The sequence below is a fragment of the Protopterus annectens genome, chromosome 13.part0, assembly GCF_019279795.1.
Source record: "Protopterus annectens isolate FY-2018-M chromosome 13.part0, PAN1.0, whole genome shotgun sequence".
NCBI lineage: Eukaryota > Metazoa > Chordata > Ceratodontiformes > Protopteridae > Protopterus > Protopterus annectens.
This window is the reverse complement of record NC_056747.1, coordinates 515214368-515232476: the sequence shown is the minus strand read 5'-3', so window position 1 is coordinate 515232476 and position 18109 is coordinate 515214368. Positions and strand designations below refer to the sequence as shown.

The 18109-nt window shown below is 40.1% G+C and overlaps 1 protein-coding gene across 2 annotated transcripts in view; it reads left to right on the top strand.

The window, feature by feature from the left end:
* Positions 1-18109, top strand: part of RAD51D (RAD51 paralog D) — a 332412-nt gene that overhangs the window by 21300 nt on the left and 293003 nt on the right. For both annotated transcript variants that reach the window (XM_044054143.1, XM_044054142.1), the window contains exon 2: positions 12917-12978. In XM_044054143.1, the coding sequence (XP_043910078.1) occupies positions 12917-12978 (62 nt within the window). The remainder of the gene's footprint in view (positions 1-12916; positions 12979-18109) is intronic.

Below are 18109 nucleotides of genomic sequence, written 5' to 3'. Positions count from 1 at the left end.
AGCTGTAGGATTCTATCCAGTCAGTGTTTTCTTTTCACCTGTATTAATGTGTGTGCTTAATGCTAATTAGAAGCTAAAAGAGTTAACACGTTTTTCATTCTATTTTATATACAGCTTAGTTTCATATGAGACTAAAAGATGCTTTTGAAACTGCAGTGTGCTTTCTGAAACTTGCAAGATGCCCTCTGACCTAGTAACTGCTAGCACAGCAAAATTCATGTTTATGCCTTTTGGAAATGTACTTGAAAAACAGGTGATTATCTGCTAGGTCAGGAAGCAATGAATGAACAATGCTATATTCTATAATGTTATGATTTTGAACAATTAGCTCTGCTCGTGGTATGAGAATGTGCACAGCTGCAGAAGAAAGAGATAAAGACAGACAAAGAACTGTTGGAAAAATGAACTGCAATCTATACTTGCTTTGTGCTCAAATTAGCCGTAATACCTTGAATGGTAACATTGCATATATCTAACCGGTGGTAGCCAAGGCCACGTTGTTTTTCTTAGGAAGTTTCTCACAAAAATTGATGGTACAAGCAGAAAAGCATGAAAACAACTGCTATGTAATGATGATGTTAAAACTTGTGATCTGCTACGTCAGCTTGGTAGGCAATATCTTATTAGAAAATGTATAAAAATGCTGGTATTTCCTGATTCTAGTTAGACAAACTCTGTATTAGCACGTTTTTGTCTCCTTGCTGCAAGATTAAAGTGCCTTAACCTGAACCTACCGTGTACTGATCATTTTTAAAGTATATTTTTCCTTTGACAGATTGCTCCTTCGAGCCGGAAATATCTCTCGCTGTAGTTCAGGTCAGATGGGCTGGTGGCATGAAACCGTACGGGGAAGAAGCCACATCGGTTCTTCTGCTTTGAAAAGACCTCCGACTGAATTGTCGTTCAAAAGAGGCCAGCCACTGTTTCTGAGCTGCGATTGGAGGACGAGTCAACAGTTCCGGTGGGATCAAACACGGAGGCTCAGGTAAGGAGGAATTTACCTTTTTCTGTTTTAGATCAGGGACTTGTTACAGTATTTTTGTTTTTGTCAGGGAGATTTGCAAGTGCAGATCAGGGACAAAAAAGATTGCTGTCTTGTCATAGATCAGGGAAACAGAATAGGTAGGCAGTTATTCTAGATAAACTGTGAAGAAGTGTAAGTCGTGGTACCACGTGATAAAAAGGGTTACGTAACAATTTCTAACTTAGCTAAGACAACATGGGAAATCAGTGCACAAAAAGTTCCCGAGATCCGCCCTTAACCGAAGACGCGAAATATATGCAATTACAGTGTGCCGACAATGTTAGGTACTATACAAAATGGGTTGATAAATACAAATTTGATGGTAATTTAGATAAACCTTCACTTATCAAACTTGTCAGACAACTTAAAACGGACGCAAAAGGTCAGCTAAAAAAGCAACGTCAATTAGGAGTCCTTCAGGCATACAGGTGGCTTGAGGAAGCAAACCGCAGGGAACAAAAGATTAAAAATTCAAAAGCAATGTTTTTAGATAAAGAAGACAATAACTTGGTAATAGCAACAGCCCCTCCGCTTCCCTTACCAGAATATGAAGCGAGTGGACAATCTGATCCACCTCCGCTATACCCAGCTGTTTCTGCAAAACCAAAACCATTTGTCAGAGATCCTATCGAGACTAGGTCTCGAACACGCAACTTAAGAGGGGATATTGAACTGTATGAAATAAATAAAAATTCACAAGCTATGAGTGAAGAAGAGATATGTCCACTCATAGAAGTACCAAATCCACAGGCAGGACAGGACCCAGCTCTTCTAGTATATAGACCGTGGACACTGGAAGACATCTGGAAAGCCACAGAGGGAATTCCCTCTCCGAAAGTTAATTTTAGGAAATTCTTAGAAGACTTGCAGGGCATGAGGTTAAGTTACCATTTGAATGGAGAGGAAGTAGAGAAAGTAGTCAGACAAATCGTGGGTCCAGATTGGCACATGATCAGTGGCAACTGGAATCCCCATGACGCAGAACTTAGGCCACTCCCACATAGTAACGTAGAACTTGATAATAGAGTGAAAGGTCTAACAGACCGAATCTCTGAGAAATGGAAGCCTAGGGCTGACTGGACTTGCATTAATCAGTGCATACAAGAAGAAGGTGAAACTGTTGATAGACATTATGCCAGATTATTAGAGTGTTTTAATAACCATTGTGGAATGCAGGTACCTGAAGACCAAACACATGATTCCCCATATGAGCAGCAGCTAAAGAATGCATTTTTGAAAGGCAGTATTGCACCCATTAGCAGCTTTATTAACAAAGCACATGGTAGATCATCGTACAAGTAGATTACAGTCATTACTTGAATATGCAAGACATGCCGAAAGGCATTTTAATAGCAAAAAAAAAAGAAAACTCAAGTATTTGCAGTAGAAGACGGATCAGAAGTCTTTGTAGTACAGACCGGGAAGAAGGGTAAGAAAAATGCCCAGGGAAACAAACAATCTGATAAACGATCAGAGGACTTTGAAGAGAGAGAGAAAAGGGGTGAATGCTTTAAATGCGGGAAAAAGGGACATTTAGCAAGGGATTGCAGGCAAAATAAAAAGGTAACCACAGAAGACAAGGAGGGTGAGGACTGACTATATGATAGTCAAGAATCACTGGAAAAGAATAAACAAGAAAAGACAAGTGCAAATGTAATAAAAGGAGTAGAGGATGTGATAGAAGAAATAGAGGATGTGCATGAAATCACAGATAATGAAGAAAATGAAATTTTAGACTTGGCATTATTGAGCCTAGAGCTCTACTTAGCAGACACAAAACCGGAAGTTACACTTCTGGTAGAGGGGAGGGGAGTTAAATTCCTGTGTGACTCAGGGGCTTCACAGACCCTGATGCATCCTTCCAAACTACCAGAAAATTCAGAATCACTTGATTACATATTAGTGAAAGCAGCTAATGGACAGCTGTATCGGGAGCCACTCTCCCACAACATAGCAATAACTGACCCTGTTTCAGGGATGACCCAGAAAAGCAAAATTGTTGTTTCTGCAAAATGCCCAGTAAATCTTGTGGGCAGAGACCTAATGCAGATATTTGGCATAGCAGTAGTCCCAACTGTGCAGGGTATGGAAGCACAGTGACAAATGGATACTTTTGTAGTGCGACCGGAGGGTGAAACATTTTATTAGTACAGCCAGGACTTTGTTACGACTGGTCCAGGGGTAGTAACCGAAGAACTGATGAACGTAGCTATCAGTAAATCCCCCTCCCTTAACACTGATTAACAGCATTTGTTGCATTGCACTCTATATTACTGTAGCAAACCAGGACCTGATAAAGAATATGAGCAAGAACTGTTTAGAAACCATGCTAACAGATAAGTATTACGAAATTTGTACTGGGACACAGAAGGAAACAGTGTAGTAAGCTGTTCATTGCCCCAGGAATTCCTAGCACTTTACAAATCTAATCGATTACCACATGTGAGTTTGACTAAAGATAGAAATGTGAAGTGGGCAGACCTAGGAGAAAAAGTCACAAGGTGGGAAAAGCAGACAGAGTTAGAACTTTCCGAACAGGGAGTACAGAAGCTGAATTGGATAACACAGACACACCCAGCTGTACACTTGCAGGCAAGTGAGGACAGCTGAGTAGCACTCTTACTAGAAGAAGAGGAAAAAGCCTTACGAGACATACCAGAGACTCTCTGGTCAACAGGAAAATCAGATGTAGGACTTATTCGTACAGCAGGACCAGTCACTATCACGCCTAAGTCAGCATTTAGACCTGAAAAGAGACAGTATCCCTGGAGAAAGGATGCAGAAATAGGAATCAAACCTATAATAGCAGCCTTACTCAAGGAAGGAGTATTGATAGAATCTCCTGCTTCACCATGTAATACACCCTTATTTCCTGTTAGGAAAGCAAACGGAGAATGGCATATGGTCCAAGATTTACAAGCTGTAAATGACGCAGTTATACCTAGGGCACCTACAGTGCCAGATCCACCCACCTTATTAAATGATTTGAAACCTCAACAGAAATATTTTTCTGTGGTAGATATTAGCAATGCGTTTTTCTCAATACCGATACACCCTGACAGTCAACATTGGTTTGCATTTACATTTCAGGTGAAAAGGTATACATATACGCGACTACCACAGGGATATTGTGAGAGTCCAACAATATTTGCACAGGAAATGGCAAGTAACCTGGTGGGATTTATCGCACCGAAAGGCAGCCAGATTTTACTTTATGTAGACGACATTCTGCTGGCAGCCCCCACCCAGCAAGAATGCAGAGAAGATACCATAGCATTACTACAATTTTTAGCTACTCAAGAACACAAGGTAAACAAAAACAAACTGCATCTTTGGAAAAAACAGGTCAAATACCCGGGATATGTAATACCCAAAGAAGGCAGAATATTAGATGAAGACAGAAAAACAGCAATATTACAAGCACCTAAACCAACTAGCAAGAAGGAAATGATGTCCTTCCTAGGTACTACTAATTTTTGTCGGAGTTGGATTCCAAACTATGCCTTGGAACTTGCTCCACTGACCAACTTGATATTCAAAAAGCCTATGGCAGCACAGGATTTATTGCAATGGACACCAGAAGCAGAATCAGCTTTCTGCAAATTGAAACAACTGATAGCATCCTCATTAGTTTTAGGATTACCGAACTATCATAAACGATTTTTCCAAACTGTAGATTGTAAGCAGGGTTATATGACATCAGTGCTAACACAACAGCATGGGGACAAACAACGCCCCATAGCTTACTATTCTTCACAGCTAGACCCAGTGGCGCGATCCCTGCCACACTGTGTACAAGCAGTAGTCGCAGCTGCAATGGCAGTGCAGGCTTGAGCCTCAGTAGTGTTATTCCACCCTCTCACATTTAGAGTGCCTCATGCAGTCACGATTATTTTACTGCAAGAAAAAGTAGCATATCTTTCTCCTGCTAGACATCTTTCCTGTATGACTATACTGTTGAGCCAACCTCACATGACAGTTGAACGATGTACAACTTTGAATCCGTCAACCTTGCTCCCAACCCCTGCAGATGGCAAACCACACTGCTGCCTGCAGGAGATTGAGCAAAAGACACTACCTAGAAGAGATCTCACGGATGTTCCCTTGGATGATGCCGAGGTGACATACTATGTGGACGGCTCGTGTAGGAGGGGTCCTACAGGACAGAATCTAGTGGGTTATGCAGTAGTTTCTGATGTTGACATTTTAGAAGCAAGGTCTTTACCGCACAACTTATCTGCACAAGCAGCAGAATTGATTGCTTTAACAAGGGCATGAACCTTGGCAAAGGATAAACGAGTGAACATTTTTACTGACAGCCAGTATGCCTTTTCTACTGTACATGTTTTTGCGCAGCAGTGGAAAAATAGAGGAATGATAACATCTACTGGTAAACCAATTAATCATGCGCAATTTATTTTAGATTTGTTAGACTCTATTCAGCCATTTACAAATGCGTAGCTCATACCAAACAACAGGATAGGATTTCGAAAGTTAATGTGAGGGCTGATACAGCTGCAAAACAAGCAGCTTCAAAAGTATTTCTTTTGAGTGAGGAGTTACAACCATCTGAGATTTTAGACTTAGAAATGTTAAAAACAATGCAGACACTTACTACAAATGTAGAAAAACAAAAATGGATAAAACGAGGAGCAATTCTTGAGAAAGGGCTGTACATCTCCAAAGAGAGGAAACTGATTTTGCCATCTAACTTGTTTTGATATGCAGCTTTGTTGAGCCATGGGCAGTGCATGTCTCAACAGGGGGGATGGTACAGTTAGTGAATCGAGTGTTTACAACATATGGATTTACAATCTACACAAAAAATTTTTGTGCAGCATGTCATGTTTGTAACAAGCATCATACACAAGGGGCATTGAAACCTAATCAAGGGAGTTTCCCTACACCACCGTATCTGTTCCATACTATCTGTATGGATTTTATAGAGCTGAACAAATGCGAAAATAAGAAGTACTGCCTTGTCATTATAGATATGTTTTCCAAATGGGTGGAAGCTTTTCCAACTAAAAATCCAGATGCAGCTACTATTGCAAAAGTCCTCGTTAAAGAAATTATTCCTAGATTTGACATACTGGAAAAGATTTATAGTGACAATGGCACACACTTTGTAAATCAAACTATACAACAATTAAGCCGTTACTTTGGGATTTCTCTGAAAAATCATTGTGCATACCACCCCCAATATGCAGGATTAGTAGAGAGGCACAATGGAATTTTGAAAAATAAGCTTAGGAAATTGATTAGTGAGACACAAAAGAACTGACTGGGTGCACTGTCTACCTCTGGCACTGTTGAGTATGAGAACTGTTCCAAATGTAAAATGGTTAACTCCTTTTGTTATTCTGTTTGGGAGGGCATATTATACACCTCAGTGGAAACCTCTCATGCCTGCAGACCAGGAGGCTGACAGTTCACTTGCAGAGTATATGAGGCGATTTTTGAATAACAAACTTTTGCATTTAAATTATGTTTCGGATAAAGAACAAACCAGACCATCGGAAGCAGCAATAGTCCCAGGCACGTCGTCTGGGTGAAGGTTGTGAAGAAAAAGAATTGGAGTTCTCCGAAATGGGAAGGACCATACCAGGTGCTACTGTCAACACCCACTGCAGTCAAGATCGCAGAGCGAGCGTCCTGGATTCGTCTGACACACTATAAATTGGTTAAGAACTTTGAACTGGACAAAAACCTTGTTACTACTGTACAACGAGAACAAAATGACCAGGTATAGAGTAAACAGAGATGCAGAACAACCTCAGAAAATTTGCATGATTTTTCTGATAGCTATATGATCTTTTTGCTGTGGCCTTTCCTTTTCCCAGCCACACGAGTTGAACTGAACAAACGTGATGCATTACTCATAGACTGGCATCCAAACTTTAACACTTACCAAGCAATTAAATATGTGTATGCTGAGACTTTTAATGTTTCGAACTGCTGGATTTGCACACCTATACCAACAGCATACGGGGGATTATTGATGGCTGCTGTCCCCCTAGGGGTCAATGAGACCTGGGAAAACTTGATTTTTGATACTACACCTGTGAAATCACAAGACAAAATAGCATTGTACCTACCTGTTACACAAAAAGGGATTGTATGTTTTTACAAAAATGACACTATACAGGTGGGTTGGAGCAATTGCAATGTGACTGTTGCTTATAAATGTTATATTAAGGCCAGTAGGAGTAAAACTATTTGTGATACAAACTATGATGCATATTTCGAAAAGATGCATAGAAGTGTTAGTAAAATACAACATAATCCTGTTCTTTTAAAGCAGCTTTCTATTATTGATAAGAAAATGTTTCATGTAGGGCAAGCTTATATCAATACTAAAGTAGAGAATTGTTATTTTGTTTGTGGGGGAAAAAAGCATATAAATGGCTACCTGACAATTGGTCCGGCAGTTGTTTTTTTGGGTTACCTGGTTCTTGCCATACGACACACTGCAGCTTTGCCTCAGGGAAAAATTCGAAACGTCAGAGAGGTCAGCAGTAAACCTAGAAGTCCAATCAAGAGACCCGAGAATCCAGTGGGACGAATCGAAGCAGGGTGGAGAAACCATAACTCTGTGAAAAACAAAGATAAACTGGCACACATGGACTTGAGTGACACCATTATATCGTGGGCAGGCATAGCCCCTGCATATGGCGCAGTAAAATCGATTTGGGAGCTGAGAAAACTGGCTAAACTTCTCGAAGTTATGAGCAATGCAACTTTTTCTGCTCTCGAATCAGTGACTGATGAACTAAATGCTATGAGAACTGTGGTACTTCAAAACCGCATGGCTCTTGACTTCACCCTAGCGGCGAGAGGTGGTATGTGCGCTTTAATCAAAGAAGAATGCTGTTCGTATATTCCTGACAACCAGCACGAGATAAACGTCCATCTTGAGGTGATCCAGCAAGTGTCGACCATGACCAAACCCTCTGACAGACTTTTTCCAGAATTTGTTTGGGGGGGTGGGGTTCCATCCTAATGAACATCCTGATTGCCATTTGTGTGGGATTACTCCTATTAGGAACATGCATCTGTTGTGGTATTCCCTGCATGAAAAAGTTAATCAAAGATTTTATAGACATGTCAGTTTCTGAGACTTTGTATCAAAGTACTGAAATTGAAGAGTTGTTGAAAAGTGAAACACTTTCATAATTCTAAACTGAATGACTCTCTTAACTGCAAATCCTGAATGGAAGAGGTTAGGAGAAGAAGCAAACTGTTTATGCTTTTGAAAATAGAATTAAAAAGTATTAACAGGGGGGAAATGTTAGAAAAATGTGTATTAATGTGTGTGCTTAATGCTAATTAGAAGCTAAAAGAGTTAACACGTTTTTCATTCTATTTTATATACAGCTTAGTTTCATATGAGACTAAAAGATGCTTTGGAAACTGCAGTGTGCTTTCTGAAACATGCAAGATGCCCTCTGACCTAGTAACTGCTAGCACAGCAAAATTCATGTTTATGCCTTTTGGAAATGTACTTGAAAAACAGGTGATTATCTGCTAGGTCAGGAAGCAATGAATGAACAATGCTATATTCTATAATGTTATGATTTTGAACAATTAGCTCTGTTCGTGGTATGAGAACGTGCACAGCTGCAGAAGGAAGAGTTAAAGACAGACAAAGAACTGTTGGAAAAATGAACTGCAATCTATACTTTGTGCTCAAATTAGCCGTAGTACCTTGAATGGTAACATTGCATATATCTAACCGGTGGTAGCCAAGACCGCGTTGTTTTTCTTAGGAAGTTTCTCACAAAAATTGATGGTGCAAGCAGAAAAGCATGAAAACAACTGCTATGTAATGATGATGTTAAAACTTGTGATCTGCTACGCCAGCTTGGTAGGCAATGTCTTCTTAGAAAATGTATAAAAATGCTGGTATTTCCTGATTCTATTTAGACAAACTCTGTATTAGCACGTTTTTGTCTCCTTGCTGCAAGATTAAAGTGCCTTAACCTGAACCTACCGTGTATTGATCATTTTTAAAGTATATTTTTCCTTTGACACACCTTTTTCTAGTTGATTATCTTTCAGGTTCTCATTAAGTTTCTACTTTGTCATACAGGCAGTTTACTTACTAGCCTATAACTGAATTTTGCTAAAACTGGCAGAATTACTGGCCCTTGTCTACCACTTTCTTTTTCTCACACTGGGAGACCTGAAATTAAGCTGTTGATCAGTGTGCAACCGTCTTTGAAAGATGGTTTTCATAAAATAAAGGATTAGGTAGCAGAATATCAAAAAATGTAAGTGGATAAAGAATGCTTGTACAATGTTGTGGGACTACACTGTGAAGCCTATACCAGATTCTGCTGACCCAGAGGAATAAAGATGGCAGTGTAGTATAAAAGAAGGTTGCACAGAAAAAGAACTGAGGATGTGAAATTGCAATATTTTAAAAAGGTTTTCAGAAACTGAATTTACCAGTGCACTTGAAAAGTTTGAGTTAAATACGGCTGTAAAGATTAAAAGTGTTGAGTTCTCCATTATATAAATAGTCAACTGATCCCCTAGACCTGATCTAGTAGATGAGGCTGGAGAGGTGATTGAGGCATCCCTGTGAAATGGTATACTGTTGCTGAAGAGAGAGACGTGATTTTGCCCTACTTATAGACTTGCTTTCCTACATAGAATGTGCAATGTCAACAATCAATGGATCCTTTCTATGTCTTTCAGTACCTCTCCAGTTTATTAAATTGAATACGAAACCTTCTGATGGTCTTCCCTACCCGAGGCAGTGTCAGACAATCCACCTCTTTTGCCATAGGTTAGCTGAAAAAGTGTTGCTCTTTTTCCCACCATACCCCAGCCCATTCGTTAGCTGCCAGAACAGCTAATCAAACCCAGATCTCCTGGGCTTCCGTCAGGGTTGTAGAGTGAGAACTGTACATTATGCTTTAATTTCTTCTGATTTGCCATTTTACTTGGTGATTAATTTAGGTCTGTAATTGTCTGGTTATAAGTAGTCTGGATCCTGGATTCGCTCCTGTACACACAGCACATCGGGCAACAAGCGTCCTTCAGCACATGTTATTTCCGTAGCAGTTATGAGTTTTCCGGGATTGGGTTGTTAACCCGAGGCCCGACCCTCCTTCAAGGGTACACCACACACACACACCTAGGGTCAATTTAGTGTGTCCAATACACCTACTGCATGTGTTTGGAATGTGGGAGGAAACTGGAGCACCTGTAATGAAACCCACATAAATGCAGGGTGGACATACAGACTCCACACAGGAAGGCACCCCAGCTGAGAATCGAACCAGAGAACCTCTTGCTGTGAGGTGACAATACTAACCGCTACACCACTGCGAAGTAGTAGTAGACGAAACCTTTCTTCTTCATCTCCTGCAATACTATAATTGTTATGGTTTGGCCCAATAACACTGGTGCATTTACAGACCATGAAGACAAAAAAATTTTGCCCTTCAAAAAAAAAAAAAACTGTTATGTAATTAGTGTTCTGAAGAAGTAGAGAGGTAAGTGATTAAGTAGATACGAGCATGTTCTCACCCTCGTAAAATGATTAGATATTGGGGTGGGAAGACTGGACTGGTGATAGGATTGAACTTAATACAGATGGGAAAATTTTCAAGTGCAGAGTAATTTAACAAACAGTGCTCAAAGACAGCTCCTGGTAAATATTCTGAAAAATTCATGATGCCTTTGAGAAAATTTATGGCCACGGTGGTGCAGCAGTTAGCGTTGTCGCCTCACAGCAAGAGGCTGTCCGGTTCGATTCTCAACTGGAGTGCCTTCTGTGTGGAGTCTACATGTCCTCCCCATGAGCGATGGAACGTTAAAAGTCATGCAGGTAGGTGCATGAATGCATGTGTGCCTTCTCTGAAGGTTAGGAGCCAGGCTGACAACTCGATACCATAAAAATCCACTGCCAATCAAAAGCAGACCGGAGATCCGCTGTGGCGACCCCTAACCGGGAAAACATGAAATACTTTTTTTATTCATTTTCTAACAGAGGGAAGTGTTGTATCTACTTACTAGAAGTATGCTACAGATGCTTTTTTCGTAATAGAAGCTCAGTCAACAAACCCCGTTATAATGTATTTGAGTATGGGTTCAATATAGATAAATGTACAGGAACAATCTTCAGTGATAAGACTGGCTGATTTCATACCAGTAATTCATGAGGGGATCCCATTCGATATGGATTCATAAAATAAAAATGTTATCAGACTAATCTGGACTAGTTTTATGACAGGTTGTGAGGCAGTGGTGTGGGAAAAGCAACTGATGTGTGCTTGATTATAATAAGACATTCACCGCATTGTTATATATGAAATTAGTGTGGAACATAGGCAGTGGGGCTTTAGCGACAGAACTGAGAGTTTAGTGGTGAGGTGAGAGTGCTCTGATAACACAGGTTATTTAGTGATTGCTGCAAGTCTAGGTATTGACCTCTCCTGTTTTGTTTTATGAATATGATAATTCATCTGAGCTAGAAAGTGCAACTTGCATATTTTATGGATGCGCAAAACTGGGGATCCCCCATACACATAGAAGTGGCAAATTCACACAACAGCATGTTCTTGAAAAGTGGGAGGAAGCCATAGCATCTAGCAGAAACCACATGGACACAAGAGGACATGTAGCCAGGAGCCAAACCATAAAACCAAGAGCAGCAACGCCAATCACTGCATCACTGTCCTGCCTTGCAAGATTTCATGAAAAATAAATTGTGTGCAGTTTTATATGCAACAGTAGTTCATGTAGGCTGATGCTGTACTCTACAAGATAAAACCATGGGTTTGGAATGTAGTTAGTTTCAAGGTTTCCATTAAATTCTTTTCCACTCTGTATTTTCTGCATTTATTTTTTGCACATTAGCTTTACTTGACTGCCTTTCTTCTTCATCCATATACATTAATTGGGTATACATTTTGTTATTTATTGCGAGAATTGTTTTGTATTCTAACAATGATAATTTCCTTTGAGGACTTTATTGTTTTTCCTTTCACTAATCTTTACCTGTTTAACAGTGCCTTGTGTCCCTGTATAAGAAGAATAACATTTTCCTTTTAGAGAACTGGGAACATGCCAGACATTACTTTTCAGACCATGCCATCCTGGACCAACAGTTCTGTACTGTTTTTAAAAATATATTGTTTTTGTTTTCTCTCAGATGTTTGCCAGCTATCCCCCCCCTTTCCTGCATTTGGAGTAAGCCATGTGTTCTTAGGCTTTAATACTTCCCCCGCCTCCTTCAGATGCCTCCCAGTTGCCAAACACTGCATTAACCCTGTCCTTGGGGAAGATCACTCTTGACATTCTCAGTTGTATTTCACCAGATAACCCTACTGATTCTGGGTCTTTCCTGAACCCCTGTTTGGTGGTGGTGGTGGCTAGAGCATGGTTTTTGTTCCAGCAGGCAAAGAACAAGGCCATTTATTTTCTTGGGAATCTTTATTTTGAACTGCACTGTGCAGTACTCTGTTTCAAGTCACTTTCTTGTGATGATAGCAGTTCTGACTTTGGCAATGGACACCTTTTGTACATTCTTGGAAATATTGGGTTGTTTTGGTAGATGTCTGGGAAATCCTTCTTACAGGGTACTTTCCAGGTCCTTGTACTCGCTGAGGCTTTGTCTGAAGTGTTGCAGTTCATAGCCTGGCAAATCAGTGTCATCTTACAGCAGCACTTTTATTTTCAGTACCATTTGGTAGATGGCACTGATCAAAGGTCTGTTTTTTCAGTAAGTCAAAAGATGCATATCCAGAAGGCCTGTTTGAAGATTGCCTGGCTGTTATTAGTCTTATTAATTTTATTCTTATTTACTGTTTATTATGATAGCTTATTTTACTGCCAGCCTAAAAAATATTGACTATATGTATATTTTTTGTATTATAGTCCTAGACCTGGTGGCATCTGACATTGAGGAGCTTGCTCAACAGAGTTCCATCTCTTACAAGGTGAGAACCTACTAATAATTAACTTTGTGACACTTTAATCAAACTAAAAGACTGGAAAAAAAAATCGAGGGTATGGTGCATACAGTGGGTGAGGAGATGTTGGTATTTCTAGACATGGTTAAGCTGTACTAAAACAAAGAGTAAAAAGGTCACACAGATAACCAACTGGTTAAAAAAACACAAAAAGAAAAATCTAGCAGCGCTAGACGTTTAACTGTGGGATACCTTAAACCTCTTGCATCAGAGGCCTCATGGGATATATGCAAATCATCCTTTAAGGATATCTGGTGTTTCAGCTAGATGGCAATTCTGAAGTCCATGACTTTTTCTTTCATTTTTAAGTCTATTTATTGACAATTTCAGGCTATTAAAGCCAAACCCCTCTAGCTATATATTTCTGCCTTCTTATGAGATCATCAGCACAGTATAAGAGGAATGTTTGACATTTGGAAACACAGGGTTGTCATACCCAGCGAATATCCATAAACATTATGGTGTCTACAAAATATCCCAACTAACAAACTAAAACAGAGTAAAAAGGTCACACATATAACCAACTGGTTAAAAAACACAAAAAGAAAAATCAAATGAAAGTAAAAGAAAAAAGTCATGGACATTCAGAATTGCCATTTAGCTGAAACACTTTTTCTATCCCTAAAGGGTGATTTGCATATATCCCATAAGGCCTCTGATGCAAGAGGTTAAAGATATCACACAGAAGTCTAGCTTTGCTAGATTTTTCTTTTAGACACAAGGTACAGGATTTGATTCTTATCTTTAGTTACCATCTGGTTCTCAGCTAGGCATGTAATAGTCTGCAGACTAATTGCCTAGTATTTACCTGTAAAGGTGGCAGAGGGGTTGGTATAATGGTTAATGTTTTTACCTCATAGGTACACAGTATAAGATGTAATTCTGACCTCTGGATATTGGCTTGGCTTTTAACAGTCTGCAGACTGATAACCTAGTATTTACATATGAACCCATCAACATATTTTGTGGAAAAAAGTGTGTGTTTTCAGGTTATTGCACAAAGATAAGGACTCCAATTTTATCAGGTATTCTTTCCCTTCCTTGCTATGTGGTTTGCTTCAGTGCAGCTCTACCATCTGTGTAAGCAGATGTGTGTGGCATTGGGTTGAACTTTTTTTTATTACATAGAATTCACTGAGAACAGAAATGGAGAATAGTGGCAGGTTTCAGAGGTCATGTTTTTCATTATGTCCCCAGGTCCAGTGACACTTTCTAATGTAATAAAATAATGCTGCATGAATTTGTAGTGTCTTTGTATCCACTTTTCTGAGTCACAATTAAGATTCCAGACGTTAGCGATCTAAAAGACCTGGTCTGATGGATCCTCTAGAATGTTGTTAAGAAAAGCAGAAATAGTGCAGTTGCGTTTACATTGTTTTTCACATCAAATAAATGAAATATGTTTGCTGATGTTAACAGAAGTGCTCAATTTTGTTTTATTGCCTTACAGACATCCTAGGCGCAAAATAATATCTGGGCTATTTTGGTATTGGGAGTAAAGTTGGATTGCACATATTATGGACCATTTTCTGTCATTTGATAATTGGGGACAAAGGCTGTCTTTATGCAGGAGTTAGGAAGTTTTGGCATATTGTTGACAGACTTCCAACTGCAGTGCAAAGCTGATGCAGATGTTCACTTATTCATGATTGCAGTGCTCAACATGAGTGCATGCAGCCTGTGGCTAGGTTTGTGGTTGGTGTCCCTGTGCACTGGAGCACAGTACTGGGCCTTCCCCAGGGAGCTTTTCATCCCCATCCATCCCTGGTTGGTTCCTCCAGTGACAAGGCCACTAACTGAACACAAGTCATCTGAGGTATAACCAGGGCTTCATTCCTCTTTTCTACTTGGTGGTAGGATGCTTACTTTGCTGTGGTACCACCATTTAAGTGAAAATTTACAGCAGTGTTTGTAGAGCAACATGTTAAAGTTGGAGATGCCTATGGGAGAAGCTGGATAAAACTGGGAGACATGTTACCAGAATATTAGCTTTACAGAAAGTTTGACAGCAGATATTGTAGAATGGGAGAAATACATATTAAGTTTAATCTAAAAAATTGTGACTGTTATTGTAGAGTAGACTTTGATACCAAAGAAAGTAGCTAGAGCGTTTACTGCTAAATAGGACAGAGTTAAGAACTGGTTCACAATCTGTAGTGAGATAGTTTCTGAGTTTATGGAATAATGCTAAATTGTGAAGCAGATGCAAAAGAAAAAAAGGCTGTTAGAATAAAGCCCATTTTTATGGATCTGACAAACCTACTCTTGATGTGTATGTATTTGATAAAATATTAGCAGTCTGAAACGACATTTTATTTTGGCTTTTTGAATAATACTTCACCTACCCCCATGATATGCTAAGTCAGTGTATAAGCTGAGGTGATAAGTGTAACTCTAATTTACATAGTCTAACTTCTACCACCAAAGGAAAATAGTGTTGTCTCCTACAAATTTAGATAATACAGCATTATCCACTTTCTGTAGCTTTCCATTTTAACTTCTAGTACCTTCATAGCAAATATTTGATTTTGATATACCATAACTATTTACAGATTACACCTTTCTCTGCCTTCAATTTTATTTATTTATTTAGTCTTATGATGATTTTGAATGCTGATTTTTATTTCAAGTTTGGATTATTTGGTTAATAGATCATGCCTAAAAAAGGGGGATGCCTTGTCCAGTCAACAAACTTACTGAAAGGAAATAAGTAACATACAGTAAACTCTTGGTTAACCAGAACTGATTGGGATTGGTAGATGCCAGGTAACTGTAGTTTCTGGTTGCTTGAGAGTCACTATTAAAACTAGGCCTGACTAATACTGTACCCTATACTATTTGTTGTTCTTATGTTGGGAAGAGAGGGAATTTATTCCCATTTTTCTTTTTAAAGCTCTAAAAATGTAAGGTATGTTTCTGTGGGGGGTGGGCAGAAAGTGCAACACATGAAAATTGTTACTGTATTACTTCGATTTTTGTTCTGGTTGTTTGAGTTCCTGTTAACTGAGAGTTTACTGTATCTGTTATGATAACTTTATATCCATTATAAATTAGGTCCTGAGAGCTATCAATGAGATGTCTCTGACTTGAATTAATTGAAATGATGTTAGGGTTGGAGCTTCCTGAAGACAAATTTTAAGTATTTTGTGTAATCATTTATAGTTGGTTTATAGTTTTCTTTATTACTTCATAGGTTCATAGGTTCATACTAGGCTATCTGCCCAAGGGCATTTATAAGCCTAGCCCATAGTTATGTGACTTTCGCCACCCCTTTAGTTTGAAGAAAACTATGCCTATTATTTTGCTGTGCCTCTGTCAAGCAGTGACACTGAAATAATCCCTGGGGTATATCTGCGATCTCCCATCCATTGGTCAAGATTCCTCTTGAACAAGGCCAGTGAGGTGCTCTGCCTCACATGTACCAGGATTTTGTTCCACAGCATAGGGAGTCTCTGGGTGATGAATCTGTCCCTCCAGCACGTACTATTAATAACCGTGTCAAGGTTTAAGTCTCCCGCCCTTGTGGTTCTGAGGGATCTAGATTTTTTGAGGTGAAGCATATTCATCAAATCTGGGTTTGACATGGCCTTATATGTCAGGCACAGGTCACCTCTGAGCAAGCGGTATGCGACTGAATAGAGCTGGAGTTCTTTCAGTCGGGCAGCATAAGACATATTTTTGAGACCCTTTATCCTTTTGGTGAGGAACTTTTAGGGCCTTTCCAGCTGCTGCAGGTGTCAGGTCAGATACATTCCGAATGGGGCATTGTACTCAATCATAGGTCTAATGAGTGATGAGTACAGGGGGATGATGACCTCCCTTGATCTAGATGTGAATCCCTTCATGATCAGGTGGGCAATGTAGAAGGTTTTCCTAACTACTTTGGCAACATGAGTGTCAAACGAAAGGTTACTGTCAACCTGGGTCCCCAGATCCCTGATTACTTCTTCTGTGCTCAGTGGATTGCCACCTATATGGTAGCTAGGGGTAACTTTGTTTTTCCCGAAGGGTATGACTATGCATTTCTTGGCGTTTAACTTTAGGCCATGGCTCTGGCACCAGTTATCCGTTTCTGTGAGGCCCTTCTGAAGGATATCTGTGTCAGATGTGTTTTCGACTATGGCGCCCAGTTTGCAGTCATCTGCAAACTTTGTTAGCCATAACCCTCCTGTGTTTGCTTGTACTTCAGAAAAGTAGATGCCGAACAAGAGTCCCAGGACTGAGCCCTGTGGGACACCACTTGTGACAGGCTTTGAGTCTGACATGGCGCCAGCAACTCTGACCCTGTGGGTTCTGTCACTTAGCCAGTTTGCAACCCATCTTGTGATGTATGGGTTTACATTCAAGCTGATGAGTTTTTCGATGATACCTGAGTGGGGTATTGTGTCGAAGGCCTTTGCCAGGTCGAGGTAGGCTGTATGGACTGCCTTACCCTCATAATGGCCTTGGTGACTGTTTCGAAAAAGTCAACCAAGTTTAAAAGGCATGATCTGCCTTTGACAAAGCCAAACTGGGTTGGATTCAAAGTCTGCAAGTTCCCTATGTCTTTATTTATGAGTTCCATTATGATCCTCTCCATGGCTTTGCAGATAAGGCTTGTCAAGCTAATGGGACGGTAATTTCCAGGGTCGGCGGAGGCACCGCCCTTGTGAAGTGGGACCACAGTCGCCGTGCGCCACTCCTTGGTGTATCCTGAGGTGAGGCTAAGATTAAACAGCTGTCCTAACTGCGGGTTTAATTCCTCATTGAGTTAAGTGGAGCACACAGCCGGGGACACCATCCGGTCCCATGGATGCTGTGTTTTTGCCTTGGAGAGAGCAGTTCTCACCTGGGCGTTGGAGATGTTTGGGGGGCTACAATCCTCTGGTATAGATATCTCTCCTTTTGGGGGGGGAGGGGGGGAGACGTTTGCACTGAACCTGTCAGCCTGTATGTTGGCAATGTGTGTAGGTTCAGTAATCTTCACATCATTTTGAACTAATTCTGAGCATATCTGGGAGTTTCCTCCTAGGTTTCTAACATAGCTAAAGAAGGCCTTATGATTGTCTTTTGAGTCCTTGGCGATTTTTCTCTCAAAATTTGCCTTGGATGATTTTAT